Genomic DNA, 21,037 nt, shown 5'->3' with positions numbered 1-21,037 from the left:
GTGCCTGCCACCTACCACAGAAACCACTCAATAAATATGTCTCTCTTTCTCCCTTACTCTTTCCACAAGTGTTTATCATAGAGGACAGAGAAAGCTTAAGATTCCAAATGTAACATTTCCCCTCCCCCAACAGCAGACAGAGACCTTTAAACTAGGATTTGTGGGTGGAGGGGCTGCTTTACACTTGCACACACCCACAGCACTAAGCTGCATGTGGAAATGCCAACACCATTATGTGAGGCCGTGTTGCTAAGATTTATACATCACCATCTTTTCAGTTTTGTACTATTAGGGAAAACTGGGGGGGCAGAGGCGGGGGTAGACAAAGTCCAGAGGTGTTTGGAGTATGTGTCATCTCAAGAACATTCCAGTCCAGAATAGACAATTATCGACACACAAAGAGACACAGTAAGACGTGCACAGAGCTGGCCACGAGATTGTTGGGCCTGGAGTGGTAGATTCACGATTGTTTAAACTGAATAGGCAGTGGGGGGACCCCTGGCAGCCTCCTGGGTGCTGCTTCAGTGACCCAAAGTAACCGTGAATCAAGGGTTCTTAGAGGTGCTTCTGTCTGAGTCAGTGATGCGCGCCATCTAGTAAAGGGCAGTCACTGACTCAGTGCGGCTGAGTCTGAACCTTCCTCTCCTCTGGGTGGTTCTGTGCTGTGAATCATGCGATCAGCCTGTTAGGAAGCAAGCCACAACCGGGGGCAGAGTGGCTCGTTGTACAGGACTCAGGAGCCCCGAATCTGCAGATCTGGGACATCGTTGCAGGAATGTGTGGATGATGGTGATGGTGATGAGGGTGATGACGAGGAGAGCAACATTTATTTGACATTTACTGTGTGCCAGGCATTGTGCTGAGCACTTCACCACAACCCAGAAAGCGGGGGCTGTCGTGATCCTCCCCACGTTATGGATGAGGAGGTGCGATCGTGATCAGTTTCTGGAGGCGCCCAAGTGGTGCCCCTGGAACAAAAGCCTGGAGGGTCTGTGGGCTGCAGAGCCTGGGTGCTGTATGCTGCTCTGTCTGCTTCTGCACAGAGGGTGTCTTGCAACCACCCACATAATTTTCCTAAGACACTCAGGGTGTGTGGCATTGGGTACTGGGGATGACTTTGTTTTCACTTTTTTATTTATTCATTTTAAAACAAAAATTTTAAATAGGAAACCTTTGGATCTTGTCAAGATAGGGCTTAAGTGCCCCTCACCAAACATATTTCACTTCTTGTTAAAACAGTGGTTTTCAAACTTTTTCATTTCAGGACTCTTTACACTCAAAAATTACTGAGGATCCCAAAGGGCTTTTGTTAATGTGGGTTAAATCTATTGGTACTTACCATATTGGGAATCAAAGCTGAAGAAATGTTTACGTATTTGTTACTTCATTTAAAAATAACACCAAGAAGCCCATTACCTGTTACCATAATAACAGAACATATTTTTCTGAAAAATCACTATATTTTCCAAAACAAAAAAATTTAGGGAGAAGTGTGGCATTGTTTTACTCTTTTCCAAATCTAGTGTCTGACTGGAAGACTCTTGGATTCTTATACGTATCTGCTTTGACATTCAGTCTGTTGCAGTATCCCACATCATGTGGCCTCTGGAAAAACTCCACTAGGACTCTCGAGAGAGCATGAGAGTAAGGAAGATAAATGAGAACCTAGTATGGCTAGGAAAACCGTTTTGACCTCATGGACTCTAAAAGGTTCTCTGAGATTGCCAGGGTTTCCAGACCTCGCTTTGAAAACCATTGCACTAGAAAGACCAGAATAATCTTGAGCTCAAAGATGTGTGTGTGCACAAAGGTTCCCAAACTAGTGTCATTGAACTAATAGTCTGGGTGTGTGCACCTGCCTTGTACCCAACCCATTCAGCTCAGCAGGTCAGGATGGTGAGACTAGGGGACGTATGTGGGAGCCGGCTGCTGGAGTCCTTCTGGGTGGAAATGAGTCCTGGTAGCTGGAGAACTGCCGAGCTTCCTGTCAGCTGTCACTCTGGGCCTGTGTGGCAGGCTGGTGAGCCTGGCCCAGGTTGGTTTCTTGCTTTGAGAGATGCCCTCCCGACAGACAGCACCTGCCTTCTCTCTTCTAGCACACCAGAGAGTTTCAATGTTGTTTTCAGCTCAGTCAGACAGAACTCTAGGCTGATGTGTCAAAACCTTCTGTGTCCAGAAAGACTCAGGGGTGCTTTTCTCTTCAGTAGCGGTTTAGGGAGAGTGTCGCAGGTAAGCCTCTGCTCCTTGAAATGCTGGATGAGATGGTGGACCTTGCTGCGGGCCATCTCTGGGGCAGCTCCTCCCTGCTCTTGCCGCTCTGTGATCATTTGCCATGGCAATAGCTAAAGGATTATAACGACGTGGGGTCTGGGATAACCCTTAGAACTGGAAATGCCAGGGAGCTAGAAGTTCGAGATTCCTTGTGAGCACTCAGCAGTTGGAATTCCTATTGGAGAGTTAGCTGGCTTTATCCAGCAGCTTTGAACTTTTTAGGATGGGGGTCTGCGGAGAGAGAATGCCATCTGTCCAAGAATATTCACTCCAGCAAAGGATCTTGACACTGTCCTGCTAGAAAATCTTTCTGTGGAAATAAATAGACAAAAGCAAATGGGAATAACTTCTTCCATGTTCCAGGTTCAAAAATTCATGTTGAAACATTTTTAGTTACAAATAAGGTATGTGGTTTGAAAAAGTTTGCTTTTTGCTCAGGGTATTGGCTGGTGGCCAGTTCATTCACTAGTTCAGCAGGACTGGAGTGCCAGGTGCTCTGCAGGGCCCAGAGGGTCAGAGACCAGTGAGCTGTCAGCACAGAGTGTCCGTGCACACCTGAGAGAGGTGCACTCAGGGACTTCTCCCAAACGCCATTCCTCTGGGCCAGTGGTTCTCCATTTTTAGCTTACCTACATCACATCAGGATCAGTTTCTGATTCCTGAGGTGTGGGGTGGGGCTTGATAATTTGCATTTCTAGAGCATTCCCAGTGATGCTGCTGCTGGTCTGGAGTCCACACTTGGAGAGCCACTGCCTTAAGGAATGTTGACCAGGTGACCTAGGCTGTTGGGCTTCACCCTGCTCTCAAAGGGTTCTGCAAAGTTGAGGATGAGGAGTAGGCAGCCAGAAACTTAGGAGGGGACCTAGGAGAGAGGCAGAACGGCTATGGCTGGGGAATGGGCTGTCAGCCCAGTGAGAGGTGGGAGGAGACCACATTTGGAAAGTTTATGTTGTGCAAGTTTCTGTGCTGTGCTAAGGTCAGGAAGGCTGTGGGGATCCACTGTGAAGTCTCTAATGCCAGCCTGGGTGATAGCTCCTCAGGAACGAGGATCCTGAGACATGGCTAATGTACATCTATTTAGTTACTGCCTGAGCAGGCCCCACTACAAGGCGGGACCTTGCCCTCACTGCACAGAGGTAGGAGAAGTCTGTTGTCCATAGGCTGAGCGTGGCCTGAGATTGGAATTCATTTGGCTACGTTATGCCTGAAAAATGCAAAGCAAAACAGAAAGTTTTAAGGCAATTATTTGAAAAGGAATCCTCCTTCCAAAATGACCTTCGGAGCAGTCTTTGACCTGAGCTATTCAAATAAGGAAAGCTGACATGCTTTACTCTGCTCCTCTTGGCCCTTTTTCCAAGTGGAATCATCTTTGATTGTCGGGAGGGAGCTGGGGGTGGACTGTGCCTGTGGTAGAGCTATGATGCAGATTACTCAAACACCCACGTATCTTTGGGATTCAAAATGCTATGATTCCGTGAGGTTCATGTACAGGCATGAACCTTGACCTGTACAACTAAAAATATAGTGCTGTCTCACCCCTCTCTCGTTGCTGGTCATAGGAGAGGAAAGGTGGTGGATGCAGGTGGTGGGAGGTTGGATGCAGTATCCCAAAGGGACTGTATCTCTTTCATCTTTGTCCCTGTCCCACCACGGCCACCACCTCACACACAGCATCTTGCATTGTACGTGCTTAGTGACCGTGGTCTTTGGAAGGTTGGTGCCTTTGTTGAATCCCTGTGCAGTCTGTGCCAGGCACTGTGCCAGTCGCTGGGCTCCAAAGCTGAAGGTGTGCACTCTGTCCTGGTTCCACGGATGCTGAGGCACCTCTGTGAGTCCACCCCAGAAGCCTCAGGCCAAGGGCTCTCTCTAGGCTGCTCCCCAGCGTCTCTGGGCTCAGAGCATGCGGGAATGGGTGTTTTCTGGGTGTATGAGACGCCACCGAATACTGCCTGTTCACAAGCCTCTAGTCTAACCCACATGGGAGAGCACCCTCTTGAGGGAGCCAGGCTGTGTTCCTTGTCCATGTGGAGGCAGGGTGTGCTGGCCTCAGGTGCCTCCAGAAGCCAGCTGATGTTGTGTTCCCATGTCGACTCTGGCCCTCCCTGGCTGAGGATCCTGGAGAATCCACTTGATTTCTCTATACCTGTACCTTCATGTGAAGGAGGAGCAACACCTGCCCCATTACCTGCCTCGTGGGCCTGTGACTAGAGAGAGAGATCCGGTTGAAAGCACCTCGAGTAGTAGTAACAGCCCATTCATATCCAGCCCTTTATTGAGCACTGACTTCTGTGCCAGACACTGCATTCTAGGCCTTAATCCTCCCAAAGCCCTGTGGAGGGGGTACTCTTAGTGCCTGTGTTTTATACATGGAGAGATGCAGAGATGAAACCCAGCAGCAGGGGTAGTTAGGATTGGAACCTGTGGCCTGACCTCAGGGCTCAAGCCCTTTCCCACTAGGCCCAGCACCCGCCAGCTCTGGGAAGGTTCCACACATGTGTTTGCTCTTCTGGGAGAGGCATCCAAGGAGGTGGTCCTGGCCAGGCCAGACCTGGCAGGTGCCTCCTGTCTCCAGTATCAAGAGTGGTCCCCGCAGTCAGGAAAGGGCTGGTTAGGGGGCTGCTGGCTTCTCCCTGTGGGCCTGGGGAGCCCCACTTTTTGCACTCGCTGCTTCCTGACTTCTCTGGTGTCCTCTGGGGGTGACTGTACAGACAGCCTGGGGAGTTGGGGTGCTCAGTGAGGGAAGGCCTGGGCCAAGATAACTTCTCCACACAGTTGTGTTGTGGGATTTCATTTGAGCCCTACTGAACAGTAACAACAGATATTATTCTTTTATGTTTTTAAACTGCAAGCACTATTAAATAAAAATAATGCCCACTAATTCTGTCATTACACTTTATTGGGCCTAGTAAAGATCACTTATATCCACCTAAATCAGATTTTGGCTTCTCGAGCACACAACTCACATCAAAATGGCGGCAAAAGTCCAAGAACTAAAATTAAAAGATGGACCATTAATTCTTATTTAAGTGCTATGGGGGTGAGTGTGAGCTTGAAAATCTGTGGTCTTCTTTTCAAAATCTGGCTCTAACTCTTACCAGCTCCATGACTTTGGCTGGAGGTTCACCTATCTGGACCCCAGTGTCCTCTACTGTAAAATAAGGCTAACCTGGTTGGTCAGGTTATTGGGTGTTAAATGACACAGGCCTGTGAAGCATTGGGCACAGTGACTGACTTTAAATAAATGTACTTGTTGTTAGTGCACTGTCTGAAACAATTAGACGTGGGCTGCTGTTTCTCCTCACCTGTGCCAACACTGTAACACCAAGATGTCTGTGATGAGTATTGATCTGTAGGTGATAGGAGCCATAGTATATGGCACTTGAGTTCATTGATTCATCGATTCACTCATTCATTCAACAAATATTTACTGAACATCTACTTTGTGCTGGGCATAATCCTAGGTGCTCACCTTCTCATGGTGGAGGCAAGACTATCAACAAAGTACAGGCAAAAGTAGAGAGTGATGGAGAGGAGGTGTGAGCAGGAAGGCGGAAGCTGGTGCCCTGCTTGGGGCTCAGAGCCTGTGAGGAGAGTTGGTGGGACGGTTCAGAGGAGCCCCTTGCAGTCACTGTGAATGGGTCAAATAAGCCTTAAGATCACCTGGTTGGGTGGAGTGGTTGAGGGGACAGTTTATTAGAAAATGGCTTATGTGGAGCATGGAAATCAGCTCCTCTCCCTGAAGAAAAAAAGGGAGGAATGTAGTTTTAAATTCAGCTGAGAGCTTTAGGTAAAATGGGGCTAAGCAGAGGGGAGGAGGTTTGTGCTGCTGACGAGAGGATGTTGAACGTAAGAGTGGATTACTAAGAAGAGTTATGAATTTTCTGAAAAAAGGGAGAATTATCATCTGATGGCAGTGGAGTAAGTGATTTATTCTGTTGACATCTAACACCACAGTTCCCCGTCTCCTGAGCAATGCCGCATCTAGGAAGGAAGATATTAGGGACTAGTTGTTTGCTGAGCTAAAGTCTCTGTTGACCTTAAAACAACTTGCCTGGAAGAAGAATGACCTAGCGTATATTTACTATTGAACATAATTTTCCTTAGGAAGTCTGCAACCCTATTAAAGATTAATAGGGGATCTTATTTTCATATGTTTCTGCTTAAGGTCTGTTTGTGCAAGTGTAGGCTGTTAGCCGTTCAGACATCCATTGGCCTTGCCCCTTCCCCACTGCCCCCCAGGGCACACAGAAACTAGGCTCCTTTAATGAGAGGAAGGTAAATTAACATTCCCTTGAGCAGGCCTTGGAGCTTGGGGTTCAGGTACCACAAGATATTTAGTGCCTGTCCTTTGGGGGTGGGGGCAAGGGGAGGAGTTTTGCAAATTTTTAAAGTCAAGATAGGGCCAGCCCCATGGCTTGGCGGTTAAGTGGGCGCGCTCCGCTGCTGGCGGCCCGGGTTCGGATCCTGGGCATGCACCGACGCACTGCTTCTCCAGCCATGCTGAGGCCGCGTCCCACATACAGCAACTAGAAGGACGTGCAGCTATGACATACGGCTATCTACTGGGGCTTTGGGGGAAAAAAATAAATAAATAAAATTAAAGTCAAGCGAGCCTGTGTAATTTTAATTTTTCATCTTTTGGGAACCCCCAAAGAAGCAAAGGAAGGGAGAATTTGACTGAAGGAAGCCAGGCAGCATTTGGGATAATTTCTAGAATTTATCTGTTTCTCTAAAGTAATTAGAGTTCAGTTTCTCTGGCTATAAACATGATGTGACACTTGTTAGGGTGCAGACAGCACCTCCTTAAATTTACACAGGCCTGATGCCAGCCAAGCCAACAGAGGGCAGCATATGGGGACCAGTGTAGTGACGCGTAGAATTGACCTATTTCCTTGCGTGTGATTCTATTGGCCTATAAAACACATTTCTCTACTTGAAGATGTGGAGGGCTCATGGGAGAAATGTCTCCTTGGTCTTAATGGTAGGAATAAGCCTGATGTTAATGGTGAGTTTATCGAGCACATCCAGACCTTGAACAGGTGGATTAGTGACCTCAGGATAAAGAGTTTCATATATTGGGGGCCAGCCTGGTGGCATAGTGGTTAAGTGCTCGCCCTCCGCTTCGGCGGCCCAGGGTTTGCCAGTTTGGATCCTGGGTTGGGACCTATTCACCGCTCATCAAGCCATGCTGAGGCAGCGTCCTACGTAGAGCAACTAGAAGGATGTACAGCTATGATATACAACTATCTACTGGGGCTTTGGGGAGAAAAAAGGAGGAAGATTGGCCACAGATGTTAGCTCAGCGCCCAATCTTCCTCAAAAAAAGAAAAAAAAAGAAAAGTTTCATATGTCAAGTTATTAGCAGATGAATTCTAAATATCAGTGTGGTCCTCTCTACCCTAGGGCTTCATGGAGGTCTCAAGGTCAGAGTGGACCTTCTGGGCTGGTCCAGAGCAGAACAGAAGACACCAGTGCTGATAAGTCCTGTCCTCATCTAGGATTCCAGTCATAAACAGGTGCTAGGTGCCGGCTACAGCTAATTCTCCAGTAATGCTTTGAAGGACTTGCTGTCATTCAACTGGAGTAAATTAAGCTTCAGAGAATTTAAGATTCTTGCCCAAAATGTCATGGTTAGTAAGTGGTTGAATTGAAATTAAAGTCCTGGACCATTTTCAAATTCTATATTCAAAACCCCTACTATATAGTGCTTTTTAGTAGTGTTTTAATTTTCTGTTGCTGCTATAACAAATTACCACAAACGTGATGGCTTTCAACAACACAAATTTGTTTTCTTCCAGTTCTGGAGGTCAGAAGTCCTATGCAGATCTCACTGGGTGAAATCAAGGTGTCCGTAGGACTGAGTTCCTTCTGGAGGCTCTAGGGGTGAATCCATTTTCTTGCCTTTTCACTCTCATTTCTTGGCTCGTGGCCCCTCTCTCCATCTTTAAAATCAGCAAAGGCAAGTCCAGTCTAGTCTTTCTCACATCGTGTCACTTTGACTTCCTCATCTGCCTCCCTCTTCCACTTTTAAGGATGCTTGTGATTACATTGGGCCCACCTCAGTAATCCAGAATAATCTCCCCACTTCAGGGTCCACAGCCTTAATCACATCTGCAAGGGCCCTTTTACCATGTCATGAAACATATCCTCAGGTTCTGGGGATTAGAGCGTAGACATCTTTGGGGGGGCATTATTCTACCTACAAGTCGTCTTTCTTCCAAGCATCTATCTTGTTTTTAATTTTTGTTATATCATGAATTGTGGCACTAGTTACTTCCCTCCTCTTCCCAGTGGTTGCTAGAAAGCACGGAGCCGAATATGCAGCTTTCACCTCTATGTGTGCTGCACCACTGCCTCTAGCTTATCTTTCTACAGCCCCCAATTCCCTCACAAATTTTTACGTTATTCTATTGCATTGAAGCTACGTCCGAATGCATCTCAAAATTCTTTCTGAAGCAAGAGTGGGCATAAGTAATTAAGTGAACCCTAGTGGGTGACCTTTGCTGCCCAGAGTTCCTGAGCAAGTGACTAGGAGCTTCTTAGGTTCCAGGATAAGTGTGAGGCAACTTCTGGAATTCACTCCTGAAGATGGAGGTGCCTGCAGCATTCTACATGAAGTAAATTTACACCATGTTGGTCTGGAGTTTTAAGGTGTAGTTCTACTGGTGAAAGACTAGTCGAACATCTAGATGTCTGTGTGGCCAAAAGGCACAGCACTGATTTCTAAAGTTTGCCTGCCGATATAGAAAAGACTTGTTGGATAAGATTTACTCCTAACGAGTTTTAGCGTATTTATTGCCTGCCATTATCCCAGCAGATAGCTATTGGATATCTGAGAGATTTATGATAATTTCAACATTGAGAAAACCTCTTTTCTCTCTCAATTCTTCCCATAAAAACAAGTATTGCCAAAGCTAGGTTTTCTGCACTAATGGACGTGTTGTAGCATGGATGACACGGAACAACTTGATTGATTCGGCAGTGCAGCGTGGGGCTGTCTGCACTGTCCCCGTGCTCCCGTTACTCCTTACAGTCTGCTTATACTGCTGCCATCAGTGTGTGCGTTGGAGAAACTGGCTGAGGGGGTGGAGGGAGGAGTCCGGGCCCAAGGGCAGCTCTGGGGCATCCGAACGGAGGCTGTCGAGAGCCCCTTCTAGGTTGGAATGGATTCTCTTGCCAACTACCATAACTTTTCAAATTTGCCACGTAGAGATTAGCTGTCAAGCCCTGTCAGCCGCTCCCTGGATGTTGATTGACAGCTGTCAGTGTTCATGCAAGGTGGCTTCGTGAGGGATGCCGAGACTGATCAGATGCTGACCCGGACTTCCCTCTGGGGGCTGCTGCAGTGTGATGTGATCAGAAAAGCTGAGGAAGCATCACATCTCTGCCCTGCAGCCTGCTTTCACAAACTCTCACCCTGGACAGACACCACGAGCAGGACACGTGGACCAAAATGATGTGTGCTTCCGCCTGCGTTCCCTGCATCCCTTCCTCCGTAGAGGAGGCTTTTTCACAGCCCTGTGGGTCAGGCTCAGAGGGCAGTGACCATCCTGTGACTCCTGTGCTGGGCCAGGAGCAGCTGTGACCAGGGCCTCCCCAGGGCGAGTGGGGGGCGGGGGGTTTTGTTAAACAGGTTGTAGCCTCCTGAGTATCAGGATGAAGCTGAGCAGGGATTTGGGGGGAACAGGCATTGATCTCTACTTGGCCACAGGGGCCATATTGTCCCAGGAGACAGAGGCAGTAGGCAAATCTTGAAGGCTTCTTGGACCTTGTAGCGCCCCTTCCCAACAACATGTGGCCACGGTCTGGCTAAGTGGCCGAGAAGCGTTATCAATTGGCTGATACTTTAATCATCCCACCAGGAGTGGGAACCCATGGGCTGAGGAACACAAGATATGCAGAGCTTTGGGCATCTGCGCCTGGGGCGTGTGTACCTGCCCCAGGCCCTTTGCTCCAGAGTGACCACACTCACTCCCAGGCTGGGGGAGAACCCGGGTTTTCTGAGGGGCGGCCTGAGCCCCCCAGCTCCACAGCCTGCCCCCTGCAAATGCTGGGCCTTTGCTTCAGGAAGCCAGCGCGCACAGCACAAAGTAGGGAACAGTGAGGCAAGAAAACACTGCCAGCAAAATGTATTTAATATAGGCTCTGATTTGCTGAAGGATGGTTTCCAGATGTGCTCTCCAGTAGGCTGCCAGAGAAGAAGGGCTAAGGTAATTTTCTAAAAACAGAAAGAGAAAAATCTGTTTTGTGTCACTGTACCAGAAAATTACCATCCCAGTGCTCTTGCTTTGTCATCCCGGGTCTAATATTAGCAGCATGTTTTTCAAATTATTTTTATTCTGCATAAGAGATTAGCAGTATTAACAAACTTACTGACATTTAGTCATTTAAAAAATATCTTTTTTCCCTAAACCCCTGGGAAAAAGTAGCTTTTCTTAAAAAGCCTTTATTCTATGAGCTCATATGACTGAGAGGTGTTAAGTAACACCATAGGATTCCTGGCTTCGGACTTCTGAAATTTGTTTTGGTCAAAGTTGTTGCTTTCAGTTACACAGATGTAGGCTGTTCTAAGTATGTAATCCAAGGACCAGCAGAAGATAGATTAAATTATGTGGTTCTCTGTGTTGAGCTTGCCGTGTGTTTTTGCCGCAAGGGCTTAACGCTGGCATAGACCAGGAATTGGAGAGAGAAGACGAAGGGATGGGAAGGAAAAATTTATTGGGCAATGTGTATTCTGGTTCTGGGTGAGGCGCTTTATATAACTGTCATTTAGGTTTCACAGCAGCCATTTAAAGTGACTGTAGATAGCATTGGCCCCATTTTCCAGGTGAAGAAACAGGATTGGAGAAGTGAAATAACTTGCTTAGGTGTAAGAGTGTAAAAGGTGGGGCAGGGATTAGAAACAGGTGCGTGTCACCCCAGGCCTGTCATATTTTGTTTTCTCTAACTGACCCATTGAGAAAAGCTTTCAGAAACTAAATGGCTCAAACTGAAAAACAAGACTGTAAAGCCTTAATGTTCACACTGGGTTCAGAGAAAAATGCTAGTGATTTCTTACACAAGCAGATTAATAAAGAGATCCTGTCCCAAGGTTCTGGGTTTCCACTGGGTGGTCAAGTCCTGTGGTCCTGTATGGGCACTGGTGTGGTCCCAAAGACTCCCTAATGTAGGGAAGCCTAATTCATTGATAGACTCACCACTCTCTTAGGCAGAGTTCTGTCTGCATCCTCTGGCCCCTGCTGTGCTCTTGCATGGCATTCAAAGTACTTGCTGAGACTAAGTCAGTGGAACATTAGGAAGAAGTCTCTGAAGAACGATCTGGTCAAGTGGTGGCAGGAGGAGAGCGATTATACATTTGATGACTTAAATAAAATCCAGGGCTGTTACAGGCAGTTGGCAATTCCTCTTCTAGTGAAGGCCATCTGCCACCACCCACCATGTATGTGACTCTGAGCAGGAGCTTACCCTCGTTGGCCCTCAGCTTTCTTGTATGTGAGATGAGGGGATCCACTAGAAAAATTTTGGTTTCTATACACAAAGGAAACCAAATACCTTGACCCTTAAATCACCTGTAATGGCAGAATGGACTCATGGGTAAGAGTAATAATAATGCTTTGAAAACAAGTGTTTTTTCCCAAGTAGCTTCAAGTGTCCCATAGACTGTATTTCTGAAGTGGAAGGGAAATCCAAGAGCTTAAGTTGTTAAGCAACATATTCAGGAACTCTGGTTAATTAGTGTCAGAGCCTGGACCTCATTCAAGATCTTGCAATCCGTAGTCCAGGGCTCAATTCCACCAACCACACAGTTTGTATCCAAGTATGGGATTTATCCTGGAAAAAACATTTTAAAGGATCAGGCTGATCCAGGACGAGTTAAACTGGGCATTTCTAGTATGTTTCTTACCTGTTCACCATAATACTATTTTCCTAAAAGTGTTACAGAAAAAGTAGATAAGTGATTTTTGCCCCCGCTGCCAAAAGACCATCTGCTGTTTGAGAAGACTCTCCTAGATTTTATCATTATCATCGTTTTTCTATTTCCAGTTAGCTGCATGCCTCTTTAATATGATATTTTCTGCATAAACCACTTTTTCTCCTCTGCACATTTCCTAAAGCCAGCCTGGCATTTGCCAGGGTCTCCCTCCTCTTTCAGGGTGGGAAATTTTCTCTTTTGGAGGGAGATACATTTCTCCATTAGCGCCTATTCATTTCATTTCCCTTTTTTCAGAGAACAATCAGGTTCATCACGCTGTAGTCATGGAGATTTCATGTCTCCAGAAGAAATCCAATTGTGGAATTTCTTTGTTAATCCCACCCTGGACGTTTAAGCTTTCACGTCTGGATCACTGCAGCCCAGGCAGGGAAACCACTGAAACAGGTTACAGTGTGATTCTTAAACCAGGGGAGGTAGGAAGAAGTATGTGCTGGGATGCTGGGATGGATAGCAGGTGCTCAGGCCATGGTTGGCGACTGGACAGATGAAGGTCTGGGGTTCTAACAACCTTCCTAATGCTTGGCTCCCCTCGGTGCCATGAACTCAGCACAGCCACAATCCACCTCACTATCCTCCCTGCAGACCTGTCCTCCTCTGTATCCCCCCGCAACCATGGCACCAGTGTCTGCTGAGTTGTCCATGCCTTGATTCTGCCTCTTCTCTGCAGTCTTGACTTCCATTCTAATGATACCTGCCTCTCAGTGCAGCCTCCTTTCTTCCTCTCCTTCCAGCCCACAGTTCTTCCCTCTGGTTCACCGCTGGCTGCAGTCTCCTAAGTAACCATCCCTCCTCCCACCTTTGGCCAGTTTCCTGTCCCCATTGCTGCCAGAACAGTGAAGGCACAGAGTAGGTCTCAAGCAAATCTTAGCTGAACGACTGAGAGACCCAAGAGTCTTCCTGTTATGCAGATCTGATCACGTTACTGCTCTGTTTCAAATCCTTCAGTGGATCCCACTGCTTTTAGGATACAATCCAAACTCTTGGGTCATCCCAGACTATTTGAAACCTTGCCAGCACCATCTCCCATCACTCACCATTTGCATCCTGTGGTCCAGCCATCCCAAGGGAACCACTAATAATTTTCTGGATGATGCATGTATTAAGTGTAGTGGTTGTGAATAATCCCCATTTCAGGAGTCGGATTGAATGGAGTCACATTCCAGCCCACCACAGAGCTCTACAACCTAGAGGGAGTCACCTAAACTCTCTTTGCCTCAGTTTTTCCATTGGTAAAATGGGACTGATAGTATCACTTACTAAGGTTGTGAGAATTAAATGCGTGAATACGTGTCAAGCATCTAGATCAGTGCCTGGCACATACAAACACTCCATTGTTGTTACCTTGGGATTATGATAAGTATGGTTACTTCGTCATATGCTGCTTCCTTCTGCCTGAAATACCCTCCTCCACCTTTACCTGACAGATCCTATCCATCCTCCATGTCTCAGTCTCAATATCACGGCCTCTCCAAAACCAGCTTCTGTAGCTGGGTAGCGTTAAAAGCTTACGTTGTGTGGTCAGAATGTGTGGTTTTAAATCCTGCTCCTCCAACTCGCTGTTTGATTCTAGTCTAAACTTGCTAAGCCATGGTTTCCTCCTCTATGAAATGAGGATAATAAAATAATAGTCTCTACCTCATTAAAGTTGTCAGGAAAAAATATAAAGTGTGTAAAGACATACCTAACATAGACTAAGTCCTTTGTTCATATTAGGTATTATTTTTATTAGCAACCTTTCTTACCTTTTATCAAGAACGAGCCACTGTATTATTATAATCTTTTTACTTGTTGCTCTCAGCTTCTAGACTGTGAGTTATTTGAGTTCAGGGACAGGGAACTTATTCATCATTATATTGCAGGCCCTTGACACATCAGTCAGTCAATGGAACGGACAAGAATTCAGCTGCTTTTGTTGATAAATGTAACCATTTGCACACACTGCTTTAAGAGATTCCAGAGGACTATGTTGATAAGGGAAGATGTTGAGAAGGAAGAATCTTTGGGGGATGACTTTTCTGTTTGTGGAAGGTGCTGAAGACTGGAGGTTAATTGGTACTACACCATTTCATTTGGCGCAGTGGTACCTGGGGATGGGAAAGGAAGCCTGTCCTGGAAGGGCTGAGACTCGACTCCCAAAAGACGACACACACTTTGTCAGTGGGATTCAGCACATCATACTGGTTTTTAAAGAGAGTTGTGCCGGTGAATATTAAACAACTGGTTCTCCAAGAACAGCACAAAGCCCTGATTTGTAGTGTTTGCTGATTACCATAGTATAAGTACTCCCACCAAGGCCACTTGCAAGCTACCACTGTGATGTTCACCAACTCGCAAAATTCCTGAAAATCTGCCAGTCAGCCAGTAATGTGCTGGCTCCAGCACGCCACTGTACTAGCTTCTTACTTCAGTTTTTCTATCTGTAAAGTCTGAATCCTATAATGTGACCATCCTGTCTCCAAGTGTAAATGTCAGGGGGAGGTGGGTCAAATGTGAAAGAATCCTGGAAATGTTAGTGTTTTAGCAATGCTGCATGTACTCACAATTATTTTGAAACTCTCTTTCCATCCACTGGCTGGGTTCATCTTAGGGCCTGGATCTATTCTAGTGATGTTCTCTCAAAAAACAGCCCGTCCGAGGTTCTGCTCAGAGTAGTATATCTAGTTTTATCCTCTCAGTCAGGGCTGTGCTCTCTGCAGCAGACTGACTCAATTAGCCTTTCATTCTGGAGTCCAATTGTGAGTCAATTCTGAGGTTGTTAAGCAAAATGAGTCTGGTGGCATTAGCCTCGCACTGAAGGACAGTAATCCATATCACGGTGCTGTTCAGTTAAAAGTCTGCTTGAGAGATGAGGAGAAACAGGAGACAAGGAGTCAGAGCCACCTTTCCTCTGTCTCGGAGGATGGGCCAGAAGCGCAGGGCTGCCAGGTCAGAGAGCTGCTCAGGTTGTGTGCAGAACTGGAACCCCAGCTGCCTGAACCACAGTTGGCCTTTGCAAACTTAGAAGCTGAGTTCCCTAGATCATTAACTTTCATGACCAGGAAAATTCTTCTGAAATTAACACTCAATCCAAGCTGGATGCCATTTGAGCTAGTTGAGTAAGCCTGAGCCACCTTTAGGGATTTCCTCCGAAAAATAAATCCTTTAACCAGGCTACAGAAAGTGGCCAGGTTTTATGGCCTTCAGTGTGTTCGATTACAGTCAGAAAACACCAACCAGCTCCGACTGTGGAGAGATCCAGGCGCACACACAGGCACATGCACAGCCTCATTTGGAGGATTTTGCCAAGCCACTTAGCTTCAGCACATGGCCCTGCTTGAGCAGCGTTATAAAGGGCCCCTCTGAGGAGTGTCAGGTGCTGTGCAGAGAAAATAAAGCAGAGCTCCAGCCCTTGCCCCGGGGATTCACAGAGATGGAACCAGGCACACGACATACGGAGCGCACAGATCAGCGCAGATATGGAGGCTCAGACACACCTTGTTTACAAGGGTTCAAGAAGAAACCAATCCCGCATGAACACTGTGCAGCCTTCGCAGTGTGCTGTGAATTCAGATAATTTTATCAGGCTTTTTAATCCCCTTCTAGTGAAAGTTGTAGTAAAGGGACACATCTGGGCTTCCTCTAGGCCTTTCACAAATCTTTATGATCTCCACACATCCTACCTTGCTCTGCCCCACTCACGGAAGCTTGTTTATGTCATAAACCATGCCGCGTAAATACAGTTTCTTGAGTGGAAAGAAGTAAAAAACAGCGCTGGGTATGCTGGCCGCTGGCTCGAGTGAGCTCAAGAGAAGAAAGCTGAGACAGCCATCCATTGTCTCCCATAGTTGCCAGAGTGTTTAAATTCTCTTGAAGTCCATTGTGTTCTTCACATCGAAGCAGAGCTGTTGTCTGCTGAGATGACCTCAGAGGTGGCCAGCTTTCATTCAGAATTTCTCCAACAATATCCCCTTCAGATTGAAAAACAGCCAGCTGGCCACAGAGAGCCCTCTTCCTCCCCAGGCCAGCGTGTCTGCGGCCCCTCTACACTTCCGCGTCTCTGCAGCTGTACCACCACCCAGGCGCTGCACTGTGATCAGCGGACCCTCTAGGCACCACCTCCAACCACAAGCCCACCACACCCGAGACGGCGAAACCATGGCCAAAGTGAGCCTCACCCGTCCTTCTTGCCTTTCCCTTCAGTTCCAGAAAGGCAAGCTTCTCCTCAGTGTCACTTGGCTGGAATAAATCACTGCCCCCTGGGCTGGTGGATGAGAGATGACTTACAAGACAGATACATGTATTTTTAAAGCCAGTAGGAATTATGGGAGCAGATGGGCTGTAGGAGCCTATTTTGATGCCAGGGACATGTTGCTGTATAAAGTAAATATTTTCCCAGTGTGGTTCTCCGGTGAATATGTAGAGAAGCAAATTTCCTAAAGATGCAAATAAGTCTAGTCAGAAATAAATATTGAATGGAAACTTCAGAGCATCTAGATTTCTCCAGTTATAGGCCCTGAAGACTTTTCTGCAAACAAGCAGACACACAGGTGGGCGAGGGCTGGATGAGGGAACAGACGGTTGGGGTTGTATTAGAGAGGATGCTAACGTTTTAAGAGTTTATGCTTTCTATATTTTGGGGGGTGGAAAAAGGCATATCCACAAAGGAATAAAGAAGAGTTATATCTGTCCAGAGGCTTAGGGTATTTTAAAGCACACTCCCCATCCCTTTCTTCTTATTGCAGATCTCGCCTTGCAGATTTTTTTACCAACTGCCAGCCGGAGTCAAGGTCTGTCAGCAGCTGTCTAAAGGAAAACTACGCTGACTGCCTCCTCGCCTACTCAGGGCTTATTGGTAAGATTGGGGAGAAGAGGGATGGGAGGAAAGTCTGGTTTACAGACACTCACAGACTCTTTCCATTGTAGCCTGCCGCCATCTGTGAGAGTAAAAATCTCCCAGGAAGCCTCTGGGCTGGGAGTTTGATAGTAAGCCCTTTAGGACTCGCCTGTAAAAAGAGGAGAAAAGAGGATAACAAAGGCACAAAGCAAAGGCAAGAGGCAGGGCTTATTAAAGAGAAGGAAGACGGCAAGTGTCAAGACCTGTGAAGCGTCTCAGTTGGAGAACTGACCACACAGAACAAAAGGAGGAGAAAAGCGTGGTTGTGGAAGAGGAGAGCAAGTCAAACCAAGTTAATTGAATTAAGGGAATGTGGAAGTCGTTCAGTCTGGGGAAGTCAAAAAGGCTGTTTCCCAGAAATGGCCCTTTGGAAAGAAAACCCCTAAATACTGGGGTCCTTCTCACCATTAATATTCTTGGTAATTCAGCTCCTGGTGTGCAGGGAGTGATTTAGCCTAAATTATTTTTCTGAGAACAGATATAGCAGAAAAAGCATTTTCTGTCTTTTGAAACCTGAGACTTTAGAAGAACCAGGTTCTCAGCATTCAGGAGAACAGTGCAATTAGACAAGGCACCGGTGAGTTGGAAGAGAGCCAGAAGTGGGGCACATTTGTGCCTGTGGGTAAACAGAGCAGGCAGGAGGCAAGGCGGGTGCTCCAGGAGACTGCAGAAGCTTTGGTGGCAGGGCTCTGTCAATGCTTGACATTTGAGAACGAACACGTAGTGAAGGCTGTGGAGGGGTGAGGGAAATCACCGTTGTCAGAAGCTGATGGCTCAGCCAGGGTGTGAGTTCCTGCCAGGATCACACAAGTCACCAGGCAGGAAGAACTTCCCACCAAGAATGACGGCACTAAATTCTTTGTCACCAGAGTGTCTTCAGCCAGAGCCACTGGGAAAATCAATGAGGGTACTTAATGCAGGAAATTACACGTCCCTGCACACTCCTCCCAACTTTTTTTGAAAGGATACCTGTGCTCTCTTGGGTAATACCTTTCACCAGTTATTGACCATTCCGATGGATATGTCCAATGAATGTATCTTCCTTAAGTCAGTATTCCAAATTTACATGCACTCTCTCCTTTCCTTAAATAACTTAGTCCCTAGTAGGGATTACTTATCAACTGTGGAATTACAAGTTTAAGAAATAACAGAAGTAATGAAGACATGCTCGTTGTAAAAAGTTAAAAAAAATACAGAGAAACCCAAAGGAGACAGTGTTACAGATCTACAACCCTACTCCTAGATATAATCGATATTAACACCTTAGTCCATATCCTTCTAGGCGTACATGTTCATTAGATTCTCCATGAGTGGCCAAGGTGAACTGTTACATGCCTGACGATGATGAAATCCTCATCATTTAAAGGAATAACTGGTTGAGGCAATGCATTCTACGGACCAAAATTTATTTCTCTCTTGGGCCCGGATCTCTCCCTCCACACTGGTCATTGGATTCCAACTTCTTTCGGGACAAAGCTTATTCCTACTTCTTCCGTATGTCAGAGATCCACTAGGGTGACAGGCATACAATGGGTGCTTAGTAGACATACTTTAACCTCTTTGATAAGTGTTTAGGGTGCCTGTTTCTTTCTCACCCAAAGTTGGGAGCTCCCTGTCTACTGTGGGTTGAAGTTCTCATCCCGAGGTATAATGGGATATTACTTTGCTCAAGTCAGTAAGGAATGTAGCGCAAAGAAGACGTGCCCTTGACCCAGAAGACCTTACCAAGAAATTTTTTTTCTGTTTCTGAACCAAATATATCCTGTGGATTACTGACAGCCTATTACTTACTTCCAAAAAATATGTAAAAACAGAAGGCTTCTTGGCATGAGTAGGTGTTGCCTGGTGTGAGCCACCCAAAGGAAGACATTTGGGTTGTGTTAAGTATAAATGCATTGTTTATTTGTGCCAGTACAGAACTCATCAGGAAAACATGAATACAGGAAGATGTAGGCCAGAGAGACCACCCGGCATTTCTTTGAGGACTTTTGAGGACTATTTAGACAATACTCTAGGAGCCATTAGCTTAGAGAATTTCCACTGTTTGTTTCCAATTCCTTCACAGCTTTGAAGATTTTAAATCAATTGAGTCTGGTGAGCAGAGGCCTTGTTATATACCTTCAGGATGTGGTGTAACCCATAAGGATAGCTTCTAAGCTTCCCTGTGTTGCTCTGAGGAAGCCATTTGCTTCTGAGGGAAGCAGATTCAAAGTCCTAAAAGGATTTTTAAGATATGTAAAACCAGTTCTATCTATTTGTGAAGATTATTGACATTTTCAAGAAAATGCAAGGGATTTGGCAACTCATGCATTCTAAGTTAATTCTCTCCTACTCCATGACATCCATACCATTTGTGCAGAAAAAAAATATCCTAAGTGCAGCTCAAGGTGTCTGTTATAATTTTTTAAGTAAATGTGTAAATTATTTTATGTGCTCAAGATAAATTGCCAAGAAAATGCACTGCTCAACATAATTTCCCACTCAGCAAACACAATGTTTGTAATTATCCACGGTGCAACTGCCGTCAGAGGAACATTTGTTTCTTTTTAGGCAATAGAAAAGTCTATATCATCACACAAAAAATAAAACACCTTATTTTTACTCTTTTAGGTACAGTCATGACTCCCAACTACATAGACTCCAGTAGCCTCAGCGTGGCCCCATGGTGTGACTGCAACAACAGTGGGAATGACCTGGAAGAGTGCTTGAAATTTTTGAATTTCTTCAAGGACAATACATGCCTTAGTGAGTTAAAAAAAAGTAGGAAACAAAAACACAAACATTTTTCTCTCTAAGCTCAAGCTGTACTTTCGTGTTTCTTGTGTCTGCCTTCTCTATCTCTCTGTCTTTTTTTCCTGATCACTGGTGGTGAACCCAGCTCCTTTTGGCCACACTGTATAAGGCAGCAGGGAACGGAGCAAGTGAGGAACTGGGTGCTGCCAAGACTGTGAATCCAAAGGCCTGAGAGAGCAAGAGATTCAACTAACTGAGGGCACATTATGTGGGAAAGAACACTGCTACCCACAGATCAAATTTTGATCTTGGCAACCAGCGCAGTCTGTTCCAAAGGTTCTTGAAACCTGGGTAGAATATACAATGTGAGAAGCTCAGACAAATTAGGTGGGGGTAGACCTCCAAGGGCTCTCTGAGAAAAATTAGAATGTTAATGTCAACAGCCCCCTAGATGTTCAGGGTTGGCTCAGAGAAGCAACACTTCTTGAGTGGGATAAGCTGACAATGTAGCCAGGAGCCTCAGGATGTTGGTTATCCCGGGAGACGATATCTTGGGGCGGGGCGGAGTGGGGACTCCTTGGAAACAGTATGGGTTAATATTGCAGTGTCCTTTAGGCAATTTGCAAACATGTTTTCCAAAGGGAGAGGGATAGAGAGAAATGTACTGGTGTGAACAGTGGCATTTATCAGACGAACTCCAAAAGCGCTGTGCCAGGTCTCCTTTCTTTCCACCGAGATGTGCTCACTTGAGGTGATGATCCAGCTGGAATGCTTGAGTAGCTTACTGACATTTGGTGGCACCCACCATTAATTTATTGGGTGCCTTCTGTGTGTGCAAACTCTATAGGGAGTGTAATATATACATTATCTTGTTTACTGTAATCTGCACAAGACTCCTAGGACATATAGGTTTTATTATCTCCATTTCACAATTGAGTGAATGGCTGATATTCACATGGGCCACTCATGCCAGAGATAGGATCCAAAGCCTGAGTTCCTTCTTCTGCAGCCCCCGTTCCGGAGGGCTTTTGGGTTGTGCCTGATACTGAAGGGCCCACTGGACAAGAACATATGCCTGAACATAAGGGACCAGGTGTGACTTCCTGGTGGGAGGTGTGGACCACATTTCTAGAAATCAAGGTTCAGCCACCCCTCTGAGAGCCGTT

General features: G+C 46.2%; 1 protein-coding gene across 1 annotated transcript in view; it reads left to right on the top strand.

Moving 5' to 3' along the window:
* The window catches only part of GFRA1 (GDNF family receptor alpha 1), a 215,196-nt gene that overhangs the window by 158,323 nt on the left and 35,836 nt on the right, over positions 1-21,037 (top strand). The window contains exons 6-7 of the mRNA XM_087432669.1: positions 16,987-17,096; positions 19,749-19,883. Of these exons, the coding sequence (XP_087288795.1) occupies positions 16,987-17,096; positions 19,749-19,883 (245 nt within the window). The remainder of the gene's footprint in view (positions 1-16,986; positions 17,097-19,748; positions 19,884-21,037) is intronic.

The sequence above is a fragment of the Ceratotherium simum genome, chromosome 6 (assembly GCF_057802395.1).
Source record: "Ceratotherium simum simum isolate JZ-2026a chromosome 6, ASM5780239v1, whole genome shotgun sequence".
NCBI lineage: Eukaryota > Metazoa > Chordata > Mammalia > Perissodactyla > Rhinocerotidae > Ceratotherium > Ceratotherium simum.
The sequence above is the reverse complement of the archived record's forward strand: the minus strand, read 5'-3'. Positions and strand labels throughout refer to the sequence as shown.